The sequence below is a fragment of the Electrophorus electricus genome, chromosome 1 (assembly GCF_041902795.1).
Source record: "Electrophorus electricus isolate QZ-2024a chromosome 1, ASM4190279v1, whole genome shotgun sequence".
Taxonomy (NCBI): Eukaryota; Metazoa; Chordata; class Actinopteri; order Gymnotiformes; family Gymnotidae; genus Electrophorus; species Electrophorus electricus.
The window spans coordinates 43175540-43197355 of record NC_137497.1 but is presented as its reverse complement, the minus strand read 5'-3'; the positions used below and the strand labels follow the sequence as shown (position 1 = coordinate 43197355).

The 21816-nt window shown below is 49.3% G+C and overlaps 1 protein-coding gene across 3 annotated transcripts; it reads right to left on the bottom strand.

Annotated features, from left to right (window-relative positions):
• Positions 1 to 2530: 2530 nt before the first annotated feature.
• Positions 2531 to 15151, bottom strand: ptchd1 (patched domain containing 1). 3 transcript variants are annotated; one of them, XR_014125480.1, is made up of 4 exons: positions 13305 to 15151; positions 9447 to 10113; positions 3046 to 6750; positions 2531 to 2927 (listed from the first exon to the last, which is right to left on the bottom strand). XR_014125480.1 is itself a non-coding variant. In XM_026995555.3 (3 exons), the coding sequence occupies exons 1-3, from the start codon at positions 13728 to 13730 to the stop codon at positions 5099 to 5101; spliced, it is 2745 nt and encodes a 914-aa protein (XP_026851356.2). In that variant the 5' UTR covers positions 13731 to 15151; the 3' UTR covers positions 2531 to 5098. The 3 variants fall into 3 exon arrangements, 1 of the variants encoding a protein (XP_026851356.2); XR_004775974.2 differs by having other exon boundaries at positions 2531 to 4202; positions 4838 to 6750; XM_026995555.3 differs by having other exon boundaries at positions 2531 to 6750.
• Between the last annotated feature and the right edge of the window lie 6665 nt (positions 15152 to 21816).

Here is a 21816-nt window from a genome sequence, read left to right as displayed (position 1 = left end):
CATGTGGGTGGGTATGTGTGTGTGTATACATGCACACGTTAGAGTGCGTGTGTGTGTGTGTGTGTGTGCATTATTAGTCAACCTGTTGGTGTGCCAGTTACGTTATTTCTCCTCTCCACTGTGGACTCACAGCTCCTGAGGTGGAGTTCTGCTGCTCCTGTTACCTCCTTATTTATCCACCATCATTTCTGCTTTTACAGATGACCAGCGAGTCAGTCTTCCTGGAACGTTCCAGAATGACCCCAGAGGCTGCGGGGTTTCAGCACGCGCCGTGTTTTCTGCTCTGGGATCAGCACTCACGTCCAGATTCGTTCCAAGTAGGGCACTTTCAAAATGAGACTTCCGGTTCTGAGGCCACAGCCCGTGAGCCAGGTTGATAAAGCACTTGGTTTACACCTGGTTAATGCGAGGAGGATTTGAGATTTTGGTGCTGGGTGTACCACGGTGTATTCCAGCCTCACCTCCTCTGTGTGTGTGAGAGGTTTTCAGTGAACAGGCAGTGTTGCACTGCAGACTGTGTGACAGAAGCTATTAGCATTCAAGACATGGCACAGTTGAATCTAAGGTGCAGACCCATCAGAATAGACAGATTGTGAAGGGGTGCCTCTCTCCGGCCTGAACGCATTCACACCTGTGTGAGTGTGTTGGCCACTGGAATCTCAAGCAAGCACACTATAAACAACATTACTGTTTGACACCTTTTGTCATCCATATGACATTTTGGCCTTGGAGCATCTCCTCGGGACATCCAGGTTTCTGAAATTTGCTTTGATGTCACTGGTATAAATGCAGAAAAACACCATTTACACCACAAACACCATTTACATCATAAACACCATTTACACCACAAACACCATTTACACCATAAACACCATTTACACCACAAACACCATTTACACCTAAAACCCTATTTCACTGCAAAACTTGTAAAGGCCATTTCCACAAAGAATATATTTGAATACTGTATGCGTGTGTGCATGTGAGATATATAGTATATATATATAACCTGTCATGTGAATGAAGCAAAACTGAAAAAAGCAACTGGAGCGAGAGTGAGAATGTAAGTGTGTTCTTGAACTGGTGCATGACCACCTGCACTGTTGGATGTACGTAGTATGAATTCAGGGTCATTTCCATGGATAAATGGCCATATTAAACTTACCCTCGGTTTCTGATATTTATTTCATTTTTTAAAATATTTATTTTATTGTCAATGACGGCTTGGACCAACTTAAATTGTAGTTTTGCCAACATAGACTTTGACCTGAACTGCTGATAAAACAAATGTGAAATTGAGAGAGAGAATAAACGAGAGAGAATGAGAGACGGGAGAAAGAGGAGCGGGAAAGAGAAAAATATTGTATTGGGATTAAAAAAAATGATGCATTTTAAAAGACACAAGGATGTCATGTTTACCTTTAATGCTTCGCACTGGATCCTTCTTCATCCATGTAACATACGTTATATTTGCTTGTCTCCAGTTGTCTGTGATGGTGATATTTCTAAATGACTAAATAAGTTTGATAATCCAAACACATGCTCTAATGAGGATTCACCTTGGCCTTGTGTGCACAGTCATGTGACCTGCTAGGTTTTGCATATTCACACAGTGTGCTACGATTTGCATATTTAAGGATGTGTGGTGTTTTCACACTGACCTTGGTCTAATATCACGAAGCCATGCATGACCATTCGTGGTCACAGGCTGATGTTACGTTAGGTTAGTGTGAGGTCATGGTTAGTGTTGGGTTATACTGGGAAGCATATTTGGAATATTATAAGCATATTTGGTATTAAGGCTCTGAAATGTGTAATTTCTTATTGCCCAGTGTGATGTAGCCTAAGCATTATTGGGAAATAAGTATACATATAGCTGGATTTTCTCTCTCTCTCTCTCTCTCACACACACACACACACACACACACACACACACACACACACATACATACACACATACATACACACATACATACACACATACATACACACATACATACACACATACATACACACATACATACACACATACATACACACATACATACACACATACATACACACATACATACACACACACACACACACACACACTTTGCATTTCAGTGTAGTGTTTATGAAATGGAGCCTTTCATCATGCTAATGGCAGTGTAGGCTTAGTGAAGTTCTCAACAGGAAGTATCTCTTGGTAATAGGCAGCCTCAGTGCGCAGAGTCTGGTGTGTCATGCCTTCTCACGCTTTATGAGCAGATCAAATGTGCCTTCAGTCAGAACGCATGCGCTTTTATCATCAACTGCCTGCGCATTTTAGGAGAAGCACCTGAACATGTAACGTCTGGCAAGATCTGCCCGTCATCTGTTCACATGGAGGAGTCTGATGGAAAGCAATGACAACCACAAGATGGCAGTGTGGAGCAATACTGGCTCCCAAATCAATGCTCATATTGACTCATCGGAGGAAGGAACCTGTGTGTAAACAAAACTGAGTATGTGCCACAACAAAAATGACTCGGCTAAATGCAAGAGAACGCGTTCTATTTTTGCTTTATTAATTTGGAATTCATACAAACAGATAGAAAACCAACAATTCCCTCCGAAAGGGAAATTTAGTGTGTTTTTAGCATGATCTGTGCATGCGTGTGTGTGTGCGCGCTGTTCAGTAATCCCACTGTATTTTGACATCTTTAAATGGTGTGTGGTGCCTATACTGCTTCACTGTACATCTTATATCTCGATGACCAGAATGGCGTGTTCCAAGCCTGAGTGTGTTTCATAGAGGTATGCTATGGAGGTGCATCAGTTTGCTATTCAGTGGCCGAGATTAACAGATTTCACAGACAGACAGTGGGAGCGATTTTGCAATGAAGTGAAGACGATACATCAGATTCTCTCATCCAGCACATCAGAGAATTGACACATGAAATGGATTTCTAAAAGGAAAATTTTTAAAACAAGAATTAAAAAAGAAATAAATAAAATTGTGTAGAAGATCTCTTAAAGGGTAAGAGCTTTCAAGTATGATAACTTCAGAGAAGGACAGTTACTTACGTTTAGGTCATTCCACACAGTGACACAGCAACGGAGTGGTACATCCCGAGCACTGTGGTCTCATCCAACCCCTCCGACTAACTGTAGTGGTACACTCTGATCTGGAGCAGGGCTGACAATGTGCCAGGGTAACTCAGAGCATCTTCACTAACCCACATACTAAGGACTGATTAATAGCTAGCTAACACAGCTAGCTAACGCAGCTATGTTAGCTGGCTGAGGAAGGGAGCAAACAGCATTGTGGGAGAAGAGCACGCAGCTACAGACTGCTGGGGGGCCCCGCCCCACTCCACGCCCCAACCCCAACACCCCACCCTCTGCCCCGCCGCTGGTCACTCAACCAAAAATACCAAAAAAAATCAGTCTCCCCTACAGGCCGTGCCGTGGGAGAGGTTTGGTCCACCAAGACCTCCGGCGATTTCACCTAAAGGGTTCGGATTTATCAGTTATTTCACTCCAAACCATGGAGACAGGCGTCTGTGCAAGCCTTTTGTTAGCACAGTGGTGATAAATCTGTCTGCTGTCCATTTAGCCGTGTTAAAGGGAAGATGTAGCTGATGTAAACTAAATCTTAGCTGTCCCAGCGTACAGCGGCATTCAGAAGGACCAGCATAGACTCCATTTTGTATCAGGATTGATCTGACACGAATCTCCTCAGGACTGAAGGGCTGAAGTGAAACAAATAGATGTGATGTGCCAGATGCTCCTCCCTCTGTCTCTCCCTCCGTCTCTCCCTCCGTCTCATCCCTCTCTTTTCTGACCTCTCTCTCCTGTGTGTCTCTCACACAGAGGGAAGGGCAAAATGGGTGACTCATACATACTGATAAGGAGCGTCGTCTGTCACGGGGGTTTTCAGCACCCAAAAACGAAAAGCAAGAACTGGGAAAAATCTGGATTATATAAAATCTGGATTGTATCCATCCTGCACTGCAACATGGTGTAACTGCTAACCAATGACCATATTAGGGTTTGACTGAGGCCCGGATGGGATGTGAATTATATATGCACTGTAGAGCCAAACTGAGCAGCAAACCAGGGGTTACCATGGAAGCGATGCACTGCGACTCGACCTGCCAACTCTTAGTAACATCTGCTCCTCTCGCACTTTGTGTTCTCTTCTTATGACCCGTCCCTTTAAACCTTTAGTTTGAATGCCACTGAGGAGGAGAGGGGAGGAGAGGGGAGGAGAGGAGGTCAGCAGGAGCGGAAAAGTGGGGGGGTTCCCTCCATACCTACCGACATCCATTCAGGCATGTGCCTCCTTTATAACTACGAAACAGCCAAAGACCATTACAGCGTCACTGACACATCGTCGTCCAGGCTGCAATACTGTCGACAGGCACAGCTATTCAAAGACATGAGCATGCCTACTTTAGTCTAAGTACAAGTATTCCCCATGCCTGTAAATATGAGCAATAGGCTCACTGTAATGACACGGTAGTTGCCAGTTGCCTGTCTTTGCAGTAATGCTGCAAATTATATTTTATTTATATATATATATATATATATATATATATATATATATATATATATATAGGATATATATATAGATATAGATATATATTAGATAGATAGATAGATAGATAGATAGACAGACACGTGCATCTGTGCCACATGAAAGCGAGACCTCGTTAAGAGCAATTGCCCGCTAATTGCCACCTAATTGCCTGCTAATCTGATAGGGCCAGGCTGTGGAGACGCTGTGCGATTATCTGTAGCAGAGAACACGGCACCTGGCCCAGCTGTGGCTCCCCCCCCCCCAGCAGAAGGAATGGAAGTTGTGCCATATTACCTTTATAGGGCGATCGCCATGACAACCCAGCCTTGCTCTGATGACGAGGCCTATCTAGAACGTTCTTTTACCATGACAGCAAAGCCCAGGATGAACACACTCACACACATACTGCTGCAAGGCCATCTGTGGGCTTCTAGGGTTGCTCAAGGGTGTCTCTACTTTCCGGGCCCACACTTCAGGGCTCTTGATGGGCACCGCGAACCTACTCCGGCTGGGCACACTGGTCAGAGTTCACCCAGTTTGGCGTGCGTCTCTCGCTCAGACCGTCGTAATCTGATCGACCACGCGTGTGCTGTCCGCCATCTCCACGCACTCGACGTCCTCCCGGTCCTCAGCCGCCCCCTTCCTGTTCCTCCTCTTCCTCTTGGAGGGCGGCAGGAAGGTGAGGAGCACAGGCAGGATTGCCAGGCAGTGGAAGGCAGTGACGAGTGCTGTGAGGAACAGGCAGCGGAAGAGCGTGCGCGTGAGGTTGGACGGCACGGTGGCCAGAGGCAGCAGGGCGGCGCTGTAGCACACGTAGCTCTGCAGGGCGGGCACTCCGTGGCGCTCTAGGGACACCTTCACCCAGCGCGTGCGCGTGGACTCGCGACCCAGCGTGAAGGCCGACACCAAGGGCGCGCTGGAGTCCACCGCGTAGTTCACACCGTAGATCAGACACAATACGGAGACGCAGTCCAGTTCCACCTGCCAGAGCGTCATGAAGCCCACTACGCCGAACTCCACCGAGGCCACGGTGACGGTCAGCCAGGCGTTCACGAGCGGGTCGGCCGCCAGGAATGTCGAGAAGAAGAGCAGGAACAGGGCGGCCACGCAGGAGTTCTTTAGCGGCGCGCCCACCGAAGACGCGTAGCGGTCCATGTAGACGAAGGAGGGGTTGAAGATGATGAACTTCACCCTGGAGGTCAACGAAAGCTTGCGCAGCGTGTCCAGCAGGACGGACATCTCCTCGCGCTTGTTCTCCGTGGTCTTGGCGACCAGGAACATGCGGGAAGCCACCACGTCCACCTCGCCGTCGGCCCGCTTGGCGAAGATGATGTCGTCGGAGAAGTGGAGGTAGCGCGGCTGGCGCAGGAAGCCCGAGCGCAGGTGCTCGGTGAAGTTGCTCCGCGACAGGCCGCCACTGATGTTCTGCCCGTGCAGGTAGTTCAGGTAACTCTCGAACCAGGAGATGCGCTCAAAGCCCTTGGTGTACTCCAGCAGGTCCTCCTGCACGCTGGAGTTCCAGTACTCGATGGACTCGTAGATATAGAAGCCGATGACGGGGCTGTAGCTGCTGAAGTAGCGCTGCTGTGCCCGCGTGTACGCGATGGTGCTGGTCTCTGTGGCGACCACGTTGCTGAAGTCCGACCCCTCGCTCACCTGCAGGTAGCCCATCAGCGCGAAGGACACATAGACTAGGTAGAAAAGAACCACAAAGGGCTTGACATAGGTGTTGGTGATCCAGTCGCAGTAGTAGCGCTTCATGAAGGCCACCAGCAGGTGGCTCTCGTACGCCTGCAGGTCGTCGGGCTCCGCCCCGTCCTCGTCGTACCGCGTGTACATCAGGAAGCGGTACCAGGCCGGCTTCTGCTGCAGCAACTCCGGCTTGGGCACCCGCCGGCAGAACAGACTGTGGCGGTAGCTGTTCTCCAGGTATCCGGCGAAGACCAGGTTGGAGCCGTAGAAGGTGAGGACGTAGAGGTAGTTGAAGAGCACAGAGAGGCAGGCGCTACAGCAGAAGAGGCGCACGGCCTCGATGTTGGTGAAGGGGCTGGCGCCGATGCCGAACGTGACCAGGTGCAAGGCCGTGCTCGCCGTGAAGGGCATCATGCAGTCGGAGAAGACAGACGCCACGCGCTCCTTCACGTGCTGGTCCTCGCGCGTCCGCCGCCATGATGACAGCATCTCGAACGTGCCGAACAAGCCGTGACCTGAAGGAGACAAAAAGATGGTGCATGAGAAAGAAAGGGGTTGTGTCAAGACCTGTTTACATCCTGTGTCAGAAACATTGCAAACAGTCCAAATATAAGTCATTGGATTAGGTGATTGTCCCGTGTGTCCGTAGTGCCATAAGGTGAAAGAAACGCCTGCTGAGAAAATGAGGGCATAAAAAATTCAATGATGGTGTCACAAGGCGGCAGTTCTGGAGCAGAGGCGCTGTGATAAAAGCACACGTGAGACTCGGGCGTTCTCCCTCTGCTCTCGGACGCTTGTGAGACGTTCGAGCATTCCTGCACGCATGGCAGCGTCCTGCACGCAAGTCACCCAGAGTCGCTCCATCTCAACAGCCACCAGGTGGACAGCGAACGCATCACCGGCTCCACTGAGCTTCGATCGATTAACAGAAACAAGCGTCGCCCGAGGGCCGACCACAGGCCGGAGAGGCTCTCGTGTCCTTCATCGCGGACCACCTCCTCCTCCTCCTCCAGCCCGCAGTCCTGCTTAAGGGAGGCTCTCTTCTTCATGTCTAACTGATGTGATGAGAAGAGAAGGGCGCAGAGATCTGCCCGGCTTGGTGACCAGGGACGTGGCGTGGCAGCAGGCTGTGACCGTGGAGGAACGTTCAGACACTGCCGCTAACGTGACTTCCCTCGCTCACACGCTGGAAACGAACACAAAAGAAAGTGGGACGCAGAGGGAAAGAGAACGCACATCATTGTTTTAAAAACGGTTAAGCATAATGTAAAAAAAAACGCATCACGGTTTCCTGTTTGCCCATGTGCTTCAACATTTCGCTTGTTCCGTTTTGCTCTGCTCCCTCTTCCCCTGCTTCCATTTCTCCTTCTCTCCTGGGTTTAGCGCACAGCCGGAGCAGATGGCAGTCACCTCCAGGGTTGCCACGGTATCAGTGAGTCATGGGGCGTGACGGAGGTTCCCTCGGCCCCCGTCACAACCTCTTTGCTCGCCCCTGCCTTTGCACTGACCTGGGAACAGTACTCCAGGCACGGCCATGCGTTTCAAAGCCACTGACGGTCTAAAGGGATCGCAGCTGGTCGGTGCCACCCACAGAACTGGACCCATGAGACGGCTGGTCTCCAGACACGAGCGTAAGGGGGATGTCGGTGAACGTGGGGGCAGAACAAATGAACGCAAACGCAGAAAACTGACATGGAGGAGGGGACGCTTAATGGGCGGTGATGTCACAGCAGAAAGCTGGAGGACAGGCACGTACCTGAACTTCATCCTCTCGCACTGCACACAAAACATCTCCCTCTCTGTTTCCTTCCCTGCCTCACTGGTCTCACACACACAGACAGACAGACAGACACACACACACACACAGACAGACAGAGACAGACAGACAGACACAGACAGACAGACAGACAGACTTTCTCTGCTGCACAATTTGGTAGAATTTATTTCCCCCTCTCCCAAAATTAAAGTGCCATTTTAAAACATTGCAATGAAGACACACATGCATCCACATTACACATCAAACACCACAACACTCATTATATACATATTAGAAAGCACTTGATAGTCTGGAAAGACATTAGAGAGTGCATATCCAATACTTAGAAATGTGCTGTTAATCCCAACAATTAAAGCCCATCATATGTCCTCTGTTGATCTTTCTATCATTGTTATTAAAGTAATAACATATAACCACATCTGAATGCTGATATCTCCATAATAGCGCCACAGCCAGAGAGGCTGACAAATGTCTGCAAACTAGCAATTACCCCACACCACACAATACAGCGCCGGTTCAAACTCAGGAGCAGGTGGCACAAGACACCTGAGCGCTCCCACAGAGGCCAGCGACCGACCTGAGCGCTCCCACAGAGGCCAGCGGCTGATATACGTGATCAGCAGGGGCGGAGCTGAACAGTGATGGAGGAGATACCGGATATCTGGAATTCCCCCTTTTTTTTCTTTTTTTTCTTTTTTTTTTACAAAGACACACACGCTCAGGACTTGCGTAACTGGGGAGAAGGTGATTCTGTGAAGCAGCCTGATCTCAGGTCTGCTGTCAACGAAGCTATTGTGCAATCTATACTCACAACCACCTCCTCCACCTAAATCTACAATCTACTTCATCCCATGTCTACCAAGTCCTCCACCCCTGGGCTAACAACTCCTCCACCTGCCTGGTTCTCACCCCACCCCTCTATCTAACCCTTATTTTACACACTTCTCTCCCCTCTGCAGCTCTGCAGTCTGTTATTCTCCAGCTGAAAGAACTCTCTCCTACACATGTTGCTCACTGCCGCATGTCTGAGAGACAGACAACACCAAAAAAGAGAGAGAGAACGAGAGAGAGATGGATGCAATGTGTGTGCGCGTGCACGCATGCCTGCATGTGTGTGTTTTCTACATGTAGGCGTAGCCAGGATATTGTGCAAAGAAGATAGCAGCATGGAATCCCTTAGGGAGACCACTGTGTGGCCCTGACTCTTCTTTGATCTCTGGATTTTCATTTTTAATGTAGAGTTAAAAGCGTGCCGTGCAGTTGGTGTGCCAACTTTCCCCTCGCGTTATCTTCCCCGTGGTTACGTATGACAGGTCCAGCAGACCGTGCAGGATCAATCACAGACAGGACATCAGAGGAACAGATGAGCCACGAGAACGTGAAACTGAACACTGCCAGCAGGGGGCGCTCTCGAGCGTCGTGGACAGAGCTTACCCAGCATGACGAAGGGGATGCCGATGTACGTGGAGTTGTACTTCCCCCCCGCCAGGTTGAAGATGCCAGCGGAAGTGAGCGTGGCCAGGCTGACGGTCACAAGCGCCAGGAGGCCCAGCCAGGGCTTGGTGCGCACGCAGTCCCGCATGGAGCAGCAGATTACCGCCATGGCCAGGCACGCCGCCAGACTGCAGAGCAACGGTCGCTCCGACACGCGGCTCGTCCTCTGGAAGTCCTGCTGCAGCGAGGACGAGGTGAAGGGGTAGAGGCCCAGCTCCGGGTGCGCCCGCCCCAGCCGGTCCAGCTCGCCGCAGAACAGCAGCTCCCAGCGGGATGCCACTACCTCGTGGAGCGGGCTGGCCGCCTGCAGGTAGTAGGTCAGCTGGAGGGCGCGGGCGGCCCGGACGCCCTCTCGGCCGCCCCCGACCGCCTGCACCCCACCCAGCTGGTGCCCGATGTAGGCCTCCCGCCCGTCCTTCAGCCGCGTGATGGGATAGCCCAAGGGCGGCGCCGTGTGGTTGGAGGCCCGTGCGGCACGGATCTCCTCCAGGGCCCGCAGGACGTCGTCGATGATGCAGTTCTTGCTGTCGTCCATCAGGCAGAGATGCGCGAAGGTGTAGTTGAAGCCCAGCATGGGGACCTGGATGTGGGTGATGCTGGTGTGGAGCTGATGGGAGGGGGAGACACAGGGGAGACACGGGGGAGACACAGGGGAGACACGGGGGAGCAATTATGTAGCACAGTGAAGAACACACATTTGGGCCTTAAAGATAAACCTGTTTTAATTATTATCAACCCGTTTGCTTTTAAATAATTCACCAATTTATAACCTTGGCTAATCCCAATCGTCATGCATTCCACAACGACGCCCGAATCCAATACAGTTTTACCGTGAAACCGAATAAAGTGTGTCTGATTTGGTGGTGCATGCAGCACCCCAATCAAGAAGGTAATAAAAGACCATGTCGTTACAACTCGGGGATTATTTGCTAGAAGAGAAGAAGCCGCCTACGTCTGTCCATACACTGTCCCTTCGCCATCAGATAATACCGGCCCTTTTGGGCACCGAGGCCAGGCCATGTATACGGCGTATAACCAGCTAAGCACTGCAGGCATGTCATGTCCAGCTGTCCACCAGGGCAATTAAAGCCCCGCTATTGGGCTGACAGAGAAATTGGAGGCATTGAGGTTCTAAGAGTATGTGATTACATCAAGTTCTGAAAGCATTCGGTGGCAACTGTTGAGACCTGCAGGGTAGTGGTTGCCAAGCAACAGGAAAGCATGGTACAGCTACAAGGAGTGGGCAGCCACATTCACTTCCTGTTTAAATTCATTCTATGGTAGCCATAGGAACACACAGATAAACAATATTATACTACACACTACCGCTAGCTGCTGCTGGCGTTTCATGTTGAGAGGATATATGTGCCAACCACTACTGAGTGACAGTGTCTGGTCATTTGTTTGTGAGATGCAGGTTTCTGCTGCACTGCAGATCAGACACCCTGGGTGAGCACTCATTCACACTGCCTCGTCTAGAAGCAGCAGAAGCAAAAGGCATGAAGAAGCACGGTTTTTCCGAGCACCTGTACGAGAAGCATTTTCTCCCGCGCAGGTCTCCGGGATCAGAGCTTATCCCCTCTCTATTTTCCCCAGCACAGCATGAGAAGGAGAGCAGAAGATGAACAAGTGCTGTATCTCAGGTCGGTATCTCCTTGGCATGTGGGTAGGAGTGATTAGAGGGGCTCAGATTGCCGGAGGACGCCGCTCTTAGTCATTTCCAGGAGTGCACTTACGGCTCTCCAGGACGAGAGAAATGTCAGACCTCACCAAATGCACCTTTAACTACTTCGACCGCCTAATTAAGTCTCGGTCAGAAGCTAAAGCGTGATGCATGCGCACTGGCGGTCAGAACCGCCGAGCCGGACGGACGTTGTTAGCTGGCTATCCCCCTGCTCCTCATGCAGAGGACATAGGAAACAGGTTCCAAAATATTCCCCCTTCAGCCTGAATATGTTTACTGAGGGAGTCTCAGTCATGCACCCAGTGCTTTGCAGAGCTACCAGCCTTCCTGACACATTGCATTCCAAGTATGTTCCATGACGAGGAAGGGGACGCGTCTCTAATATCACGGGACGTGACCTGATACAGTAGCACAGTGCTCAAGGTTACGATAAAACAATGTGTTTTGTTGCAGAAAGAATATAAACAAGGCTCCTGGTCGCAGAGATGTGGGGCGTTTTGATGCAGTGTGTGAATTTTAAGAAGGTAGCATAGGAGAGTATGCAGTTCCATTCCCTTGCTACCAACATTTTACAGGGCCAGCTCTGAAATCAAAGCATTGCAAGGGCTTCGTGCAAAGCGCCCCACATAGCTCGGGAGCCCTGGTCCGACAGCGTCAGACTGTACACCAGGAATAACTTTAATTGAATTTCAATATGTCTGCATAGATGACACTGCTGATGAGAATTTAATGAGATTAAAATCTTAATCCCATTGCATTTTTGCAATTATGAAAACTCTTTGCCTCTCGAATGGCTGCTTAGGGCTCTCCTAGCAACAGTTACCTGGGTGTTGCAGCCGGGCCTTCTGAAAGGAGAGGAACCTGGCACATGGCCATAAGCAGCAGGCCACAAGCTTGCGTCTCTTTCTGATCAGCAAAATAAGGGCAATAAGATATCACAGACTTTAAGATACAAGAGCCCCTGAATTCTAAAATAAGAAGTTGTTTCCAGTCAGGGATAAAACAGCATTCTTTTCAGTTTAGAGGTTTATCATTCTTTAGATGCAGGCAGAATTCTCCCTCGATGGTTCTTTACAGAACCTATATGGAATCGAACCCTAACCCTCAATGGGAAGGTTCTAGCTCACCCATAAAAAGGGTCCCTCCCGGTCACTCCGAAATGGTTTGATCTGAAAGCTTTTTAATTTAGAAACTGCTTATGGGATTTATATGCATTGTTTCGACTTGGAGCATAAGGGTTAATGTGCCCCACAGATACAGGACGTATGTCTGAAGTGTTCAGAAGGGTCTAGTGGAATGAGGTGAGGTTTTCTAAAATGCTACAGAACACCAGTTTCGATTGGAACCGTGCATAAAAACAGCTTGGCAGGAAGAAAGCTTCTATAAGCTGTCAAAAAGCCTCTCCCTCTCTCTCACACACACACACACACACACACACACACACACACACACACACACACACAACTGTGATAACTGTAACCACCAAAGCATCAAAACAGAAACAGAGCAGACAAATGCTACTTCAACAGCTGTGTGGCAGAACTGATCTAGGAACAGCTCTCCTTCAGACCGCTGTGCATTTCTCAAACCATCAATATCACCTTGAGCATTCTCTCTAACACTTTAGTTCGTCTTCATACGGCCATTTGGCATAATCATGTCCAAGGCAATTATCAGATTGCCTGCATGGACAGAGTTCTGCAGACTGGAAAATGGCATTAATAACATCCTCACTGCTTTTGATGGAGTGTTTCACGAGTCCCCCGCCCTGATAGAAACGCTCTAAACTACTCCCAGTAGCCTAGCTAGGCAACTTTAAATAACTGGAGGTGCGTGTATTCAAATAAGCTGGAACTCATGAGACCTTGACTCAGATGTGTTACTGTAAAACTAAGGGGTGTGTAACACTTACGTATGTTATCTACAGAACGGTCCTTTACTCGCAGAGTTAAGCTTTATTATTATACCTCAGTATGTGTGTCCATATGAGATCACATCAAACCCTGTTAAATCGCCATATTCCCAGGAGCATTCCTCGAGCCCTAAGCATCAGTGCATGCATGCTGCCCGTGCACAGACACGCGACGCTATGCGCTTCAAAGTTTGCTTCTTACCTTTAAAACAAGATCAACGTGGGTAGCGTCCAGCACGTTCCCCCTGCGCGAGGTCACGATGACACGGCCGTATCTGCCCGGGGTCTGGAGGTCGGAGTACAGCGTGTGTTTGGACCTGTTCACGGCGAAGAGGCTGTCCACCAGGTTCCCTTCGATCTTCGCCAAGCTGTGTTTGGGGGCCAACAGGTACTCCACGTCCTCCTCCACGCGGTAGCGGCTGAAGCTGGCCCCGAGCAGGACGGAGAGTAGCACGGGCGCGGAGGCGAAGAACACCGGATGGTTGGCGACGAAGTGGCCCAGTTTGTGGAACGACGTCTGCAGCCCCTCGTGCAGCACTTGCCGCAACATTCTAGCGTGCAGCCGCAGCGTGCGCGCGAGAAACGACCTGCGGGAAGCGAGCCTCTCCCACCGCGCGCTCTCCACCATCAGGAGCGGCGGGGATCCGCGCGCGTTGCCGGACCCGTGCGAGAAATCGTCAGACTTCTCGTCAGTTGCACGCAGTACTTATTTTAGTCTCGCGTAAAAAATAAATAAATAAATAAATAAATAAAATAAAAAAGTGAGTCGGTGACAGTTTGGATTAAAACGCGTAACATCTGCATGTCTGTTCGAGCGCATTTACTGCACCCATGCGGCCCGTAATTATGAACCAAAGACGATGCTAAAAAGAAGGACTGTAAAGCTCAGAGCAACAGACAGACGCATCGCTGCATACACGGATGCGAAACAGCCTACAGTAACACCCCGTGAGGGATGCGCACCCTGGGACAAACAGTTAAGCGACCACCGATCGATTCGCCAGATGCACCGGCAGACACTGTACTGAAACAGCAGGTCCCCAGGGCACGAGGACAGAAAACTATACCAATATACTAGTCACGTCTTTCAACTTTCATGCTTTACTCGATAAACCCGCTTATCCGCACAAATGCGCCGTACTGCTCGGGAACGCATACCCGGTCATTGCGACAGAAACTGCCTACTTTTCGTGTGCAACATTTTCAGAGCAACGTCCGGTGTCTCGAAAACCCCCAAAAGGGCCAAAGTTCCTCTCAGCCGTGAGCCACTTCGGTGTGTATCGTGTTCATTTCGTGCGGGCTTGTGATAAACGCCCTTCGCCGTAAAGTGCGAGTAGTTTTAAATGCACAGATATAATGCTGTGTATTCCATGGGCTCCAGCAGGTGTGCATTATTTCCCCAATGGCAGGCTACAGGGAACATCCAGCACGGTCGTCGTCTCGCGCTCTCATCTCTGTGCCCGACCGGCGTTGCTGAGCGCGCGCCGGCTCCGGATTGGTGCAGCTCCGCCACTTGTGGTCATTCTCGCGCGGCAGACTGTGGGATTCTGGGCTCGTGTCCTCGAGGAGAGGCAGGTCCTCACGAGGGTTCACACGCACACGTGAGCGATGCGGCGCTTAATCGTTACGGAACGGAACTTCCTGCGCTCGCGAGAGACGAAGACCGTCAACGCCTCGCCTCGTGCAGTGCTGCTGCTGTGTAAAGAGAATGTGCGGTAGAGAGCTATTGAGGAGATGCGCACGCTCGCTCGCTCGCGCTCACTCTCTTTACGCACATGCACACGTAGACTACACGCGTGTGAAAGCTGCACAACACGCTGGACTGCAGGCCGTTAAAAGGTTGGCTCGTGTGGAGACATGCTCACCGATGCCATGGCCATAGCGTGCAGGGGCAACAACGCGTCCGGGCGTAGTGTGCGCTGACGACGCGCTTGTCTCTGGTTAGCACATGGAGGGTGCCGGGCTTTATATGGAGTACTCGCCCTTGACTGATGCTCTTCCAACTTCCGTAATCGCATCATTATTTAGCGGAATACATGTTGCCGATATGTATTTTTCAGCGTCGTAGCTGAAACTTTAAACATTTTTTGGCCGAATAAATGTAGATCTGTTTCCGAGTTGTGTCCCGCCTCTAGGGCCGTAATGTACACTTTTTCTCCCACGTGACAATTTGCCATCGATTTAAACAAAAATAAAAAAATAAAGAGGACACTTTAAATGACTAAATTAACACCTACAAAGAACCACAGCTTGAAAAAAAGCCACAAATCAAAGCTGTTGTCGAGGTGGTATTTCAATCATGGTATTCCAGCAGCGCATACTGCAGTCTAACATCATCAAGTGCGCACGGTGGGGTATGACGTTAGTCTAAGCACCGCGCACGGGGGTGTGTTAACACCGATCCTGACTAGAAGTTAAACGTCGATGGACTAGAGATTTGAGTGCAGTCAAAATATCAAATACTCTTAGCAGATTCATTGTTCGGTGAGCCTTTCCAAAAATAGATCATGTTATCGGATCATATTATCGGATGTGGACGGGTTATGAAGTGTTTGAGTTTTGGAGAAGCTTAGGCAGAGAACCGTAGAGGCTGACGGCGCCGCTGCGGCTCCTTTGTGTCCACTCATCATCGTCTGCGACCTGAAAACCCCACGAGTGCTTGGCTGTCATAGGTGCGTCTGTGATCGGGGTCAAACCGTTTCAGCTACCACACGCGTGCTTCCACTAGCTGGGATGTGGGATCCGGAGAACAGGTCATTCTTTCGCAGATGGGCCACGGATGGGAGGTTCCCTCCGACTGTTCGCTCCGCGCTTGTGCTCAGCATGTCCTCACGACCCGCGTGCGCTCCGCTTCCCTTCGAAAATTGCCGACCGAGCGTGCTCTTTGGTCACGAGGTCAGAAGAGCACGTGGACAGGTTCGATAGAGATGCAACAGATTAGAGCTCCCAATAGAAAGAATTCTCCATCTTTTTCACCTTTGACCCTTAGCTACTGTAGGGTTTTGCATAGTTATTGCCATGGTAACCACTGCTTCTGCCTAATGTGGCCCAAGGTTTGCTATATCAATCCAGCAAACTGACAAAGTAGAGTTCCCATGGTTACTCAGAAGTTTCAGGTGCTGGTAATTGAATAGATGAATTACAGCATTGTCTTTGGTTTAGATTAGAGTTTGTCTGAATGTGTATACTCCTGCCTGACACACATTTCATAGACCACCACTCCAGGCTTCAGAGGAAACATGGATTATACAATATAAGAGTGATGGAGGAAAATATACAGAGGGGAGGAGCACTGGAAACAAATAAGTTGCACAGAGAGGGGCAGAGAAAGGAAGTGATCTGGGCTCATTGAAATTCGGCTCAATCTCATAATTGTCCTTCTCCATGACTTGACCCAACACTTCTTTCTGCGCGCGCGCGTCTGTTTCTCCTCTCGTATTGTCCTCTCATTGTGCTTTTCTGTTTGCTGCTTTGTACCAGGGTTTCACTCCTCTCTCCCTGTGCTTTCCATTCTGGCTGTCTGTGTGTCTCGCAGGGCACGGGCCACAGGTCAGCTTCGTTACCACGAGAAGGCATGGTGTGCTTTCTAACACATCCACGTTCATCCATCTGCTCTTACCGTGACAGAGCGCAAGAGCTGACGCAGATCCACACTTCACGCAAAGGGAACGAGGCCAAAAGCGTGACGCCCGGAGAGGAGGGAGCGCGCGAGAGGAAGTGCACGCGCGAGAGAGAGCTCTTGATTAATATGCATCACATGATCCTAGGGTCTGTCGCTTCTAGCTGACTCAAACTGGGCACATGCACTGCAAGGTAATCCTCACCACATGCTCACAGGAAAGGCTACAGATATTTATGAATGAGTCAGTGTTCAAATAAACACAAACACACACGCACACGTTCACAGCAACAGCAAATTTGCAAAGTCACAAATATTCCACGCTGTCCCACCGTATCCCTTTTCTCTGGTTTATTTGTGATGCCTGTTCTCGATCCCTGCCGTTCGCTAGACATCTCTCCTCCTCTGCTCTGCGTGCAGGCTCCGGCATCGCCCTGGCTCTCTGTGCGGACGCTCGGTCCCTGCTGCCTGCGCGTCCTCTGTAGAATGGAAAACAAGACTTCTCAGAAGTTTCTGGTTGTTGGGGGTGCATGGGTGCACTAAAACTTGTCTGTGACTTAGAATTTGAATTTGGCTGATTTGTTTTCACGCACGTATATGAGTGTGACAGTGTGTATGGATAGTGTGTGTCGAATGTGACATGAGACATGAATGTCAGAAAACACGCTGCATGTTTGAACTGAGAGGCTGCGTGCAGAATACGATCCAGACTGTGGTATGAATCTGCAGTTACTGCAGGCATTGAGGGGTATGTGTGTTGAAGGAATTGTACTGAGAGCACATGCAGACGTCTGGGAACACTGAGCCGGGGAGATGAAGAAGTTCCCTTTCTACGTTTTTGATGATGTTGTATAACTGCACGGCCTCTGATTGCTAATGAATTGTGCAGCAACGTTTGTGCGTGTAGGTATCTGACAGGGTCATCACTATGTTGGCTGGTGCTGCTATTCTGGTCAAAATGCTAATGCTAAACACCTCAAAGTGATCAGGGTTTCAGGGTTGGTCCTACCACACACACAAACAACTTTTAGTGTCATTTTGGGGTATCTGAGCCAGTCTTTTTGAAGCTGACCTATGTCTGTGGCCATGGCTATGAGTATAACTATGGCTATAGATATGGCTATATTTGATCTATGTCTATGGATATGGATATAGATGTGTCTGTGGCATTTGACAGTATAAGGTGGATTTCTCTGGAATTGGTCTCAGCTAAAGATTTATCCCTGTCTTTCCGATCTCCTCGTCTTTCATCTTAGGGAAGCATGCGGAACACCCTAGTGACGTGCATTTCCCACGAACGGACCGTCCAAAGCTTCTCACACCTTATGAGTGTTGCGTATGTTGTTCTGAGCTGGCAGTGTTAACGTAATTTAATTTCTCAAGCTAAATGAGGCTTTTATCTCTCTTGGTTAATGTAGTGCAGAAAAATAGATTACACAAAAAAAAGCAGAAAAGGCACAGGAAATGGCTATTAGCGAAGAGCATTAAAAGATTAATTAGCTAATTAGCATGATAACGGTCAGCGTAAGAGTGTTTAGGTGGCAGAGTGCATGTAGTTTATATGGAGAGAAACGGAGGTCGAGGAGAGAGCTATTTATCCACTTAAGTGCATAGACTGACCACTGAACTCTATAACCTCTCAGTCTAGGCCATAATTCATTGCCTTATTTATTTATGTATTAATTGTGTTTAGATGTGCTCATATATCTGACCACTGTTGCTGACCAATGGTCCTGCACTCCAGACTGAGCATCAGAGACAAAGGGAGGAAGGGACAGAGAGGAGACAGAGGGAGAGAGAGAGGGATGGAGGAAAAAGAGAGGAAGACCTTCACTGCTCTACACGTCTCCTTCCTCATTTTATAGAGATGCCTGAAATAGAACTGGGGTCCTGGGCGTTGCTACTGTACAGCAGGGCTTCCCAAAACCTGGCCCATGGGCTACGTTTGGCTCGTGTTCGCCAAAATGGCACACCATTACAGCAAATAGCTGGCTATGTTTTCACAAGCCAGGCCGAAATGTTTAGCGCACCCCTCTTTAGGGAGCATGTTTTGGTGTTTCGGTTCACTAGTTATTGGTATTGAAGGTTACGTGAGTGGAGCATTACCTACAGAAATCATGGGATCGGTACCGCCCAAAGATGGAGGTAGTGTGTAGCGTGCACGCACACTTTCAGTACAAACGTGTGCAGGCATGTACACGTGCACACACGCGCGCGCACACACACACACACACGTGCACACGCGCACACACACACACACACACTTACAAGTATTTTGAAGGGATTGGAGGGGAAAACTGGGCAGCAGAAGAGTCAACCAGAAGAGTGTGTGAGTGTGTGTGTGTGTGCTATATTAGTCTCTGAACAAGAGTTCACTCTTCCCTGCCAGTCATTGGTGTCTGATTAAGGTAAAGAGTACATTGTAACTCACGATATAATATATACTGGAGGGAGGTGGGAGGAATGTAGAGAAGAAAGGGAAGAGCCTCTAACTTTCACAGTGACTCAGCTCTTTCACTTGTTTCACACACACACACGCAGTAGAGCTTGATTTTGTCCTTTGTGTGTAATTTTTTTTCTTAATAGCAGAGCTGGGAGTCTGAGGGTACCGTGGGTACCTTTGTAGTGTTGCGGAATGAGTGTTTCTGTATCTACTGCTGCTGTTGCTATGATACAGCCCATCCTGTATTATACAGTAGTCATGTTAACTTGCAAAAACACACACAGACATGAACACATTCGAGGACTATGGAGGAAAAACAGCATGAATTAACATTCATGTCACTGCATCTGGTTGAAGTTGAAATGGGAAAAAGGTTTCCCTGTTCACACCTTTTTATATGAATTAATTTAGGAGCTTTGGGACACCTTCTATGCATGGGGCTGCTTACCTGTTTCACTCTACAGTATTCACTGACCCTTTCATAGCTTCTAGCATATTCATTCAGTCTGTCTGCGGTAGTGCTGGAGAATGTCTCTGTTTGGACTGCTGTTGGTGGAATGGGGTGGGGGGGAGAGAGAGAGAGGGAGAGGGGGAGAGAGAGAGAGAGAGGGAGAGACAGCGAGCGAAGGAGGTGTGGTGGTGGGTGGGGGGGGTGATGAGCTAAGAGTGGAGGTGGAAGTCTGCAAAACCGAGGTAGTGACCTACGCTGACCACGGGGGGGGGGAGTCCGCTCTCTTGGTGGAGAGAGAGAAACAGAGTGAGAGATGCAGAGATGTAGAATAGTGTTTAGTACCAAGAGTGAGTGCACATCCACACACACACGCATGCACACACTCTCTCACACACACACACTCACACACTCTCACACACACACACACACACTCACACACACACTCTCACACACACACTCTCACACACACACACACACACACACACGCATGCACACACACTCTCACACACACACGCTCACACACACACACACACACTCACACACTCACACACACACACACACACACACACACACACACACACACACACACACTCAGAACTGTCCTCCTCCAGTCCCCCAGCACTTTTTCTATCCTGCCTGCCCTGCTGGCCAAGGACGGGCTGGAGACGTGAGCTCCTTTCTGCACGAGCATGAATAGCCCGGCCTCTGTGTGTGCGCCTGTGTGTGTGTGTGTGTGTGTGTGCGCCTGTGTGTGTGTGTGCGCCTGTGTGTGTGCGCCTGTGTGTGTGTGTGTGTGCGCCTGTGTGTGTGTGTGCGCCTGTGTGTGTGTGTGCACCTTTGTGTGTGCGCCTGTGTGCGTGTGTGTGCGCCTGTGTGTGTGCGCCTGTGTGTGTGTGTGTGTGTGTGTGTGTGTGTGTGTGTGTGTGTGTGGGAGTGTGTGTGCGCCTGTGTGCATGTGCGTGTGTGTGCGTGTGTGTGTGGGAGTGTATGGCTCGCAGTGACTCATCTCAACAAAGCACCTCAGCACTGCCTTTCTGATCACTTCTGCACATTCTGCTGTGTGAGATGAGAATGTCTGACTTCGGTTAGGAACATGCGCTTCTTCATGCATTTAAAAGCCCAGTTCATTGTGAAGTGCATTTACAAGCCTTTTAAATGGAGATTATATATATATATATTTTGTAAAAAAAAAAAAAAACTTTCACACTGCAAAGAAAAAGCTAAATGAGTCATAGAAGCCTTGCCTTATTTTGCATGCCTCATTGGCTTTGCCTCAACAGCCATGCCACACTGGCCATGCCTTGTCGGCATTGCTTCATTGAACATGCCTCTTTGACCTTTTGGGTTTCTTGTGAAATAGGTAGACTGTTACCAGGACATTGTTCAAATTTCAAATTCCTTGTGTCTGTTGTAGAATTCATCTTATACAGAACATTAGACAGAAAGATCCGACTGTAAGTCCAGTGAGTCCCACGGTGTGTTTCCACAGGTGACCTGCTCCCCTTTAACCTTCTCTGGCCTTTCACGAGTCTCTCCTTATTACAGTATTTATGAAATCCTCATCAATATGCCCCGACCTCATGCATGGTTATCACCACCCGAGCTGGTTATAGAATGGTGGACAGACCCAGCGAGGAGCACAAGCCATCAGAGGAAGTGCAGTTTGTTTACTGCATAAAAGACTGCAACCATTCAGAGTGGGTGCAGCTGTTCGCTAACATGTGCATACGTGTACACACAATGTTAACATCTGCATACGTGTACACACGATGTTAACATGCGCATACGTGTACACGTACTGTTAACGTGCACATACGTGGACACATAGTGGCAGAGGTTTGTGGCCTGCTGTTCAGGCCTCCACCATGTTAGGACTTCATCATGGTAAGTCACCCCTCAGGCTACACAGTCCCTGTTCTCTCTATTAGCAGTAACACATCAGGAAGTGAGGACCAGGTGTCAGCTTCTGAGTGTGTAGAGGAGACGTATCAAAGAAGCTCTAATCGCCAGAGCAGCGGACGCTGCAGGAAGCAGCTTGCTTTTCAACGGAACTGAGCAATACGAAAAATGGCTAACACTCAGATAGCATCAGATTTAGCTTTCCTGGGGGTCACTAATGTCCTGGAGCAAATACAATGGACCCCAGCAGTGCTACAGTTTTAAAAGGGTGTGGCCAGACAGACAGTTTTAGTGTTTATAAA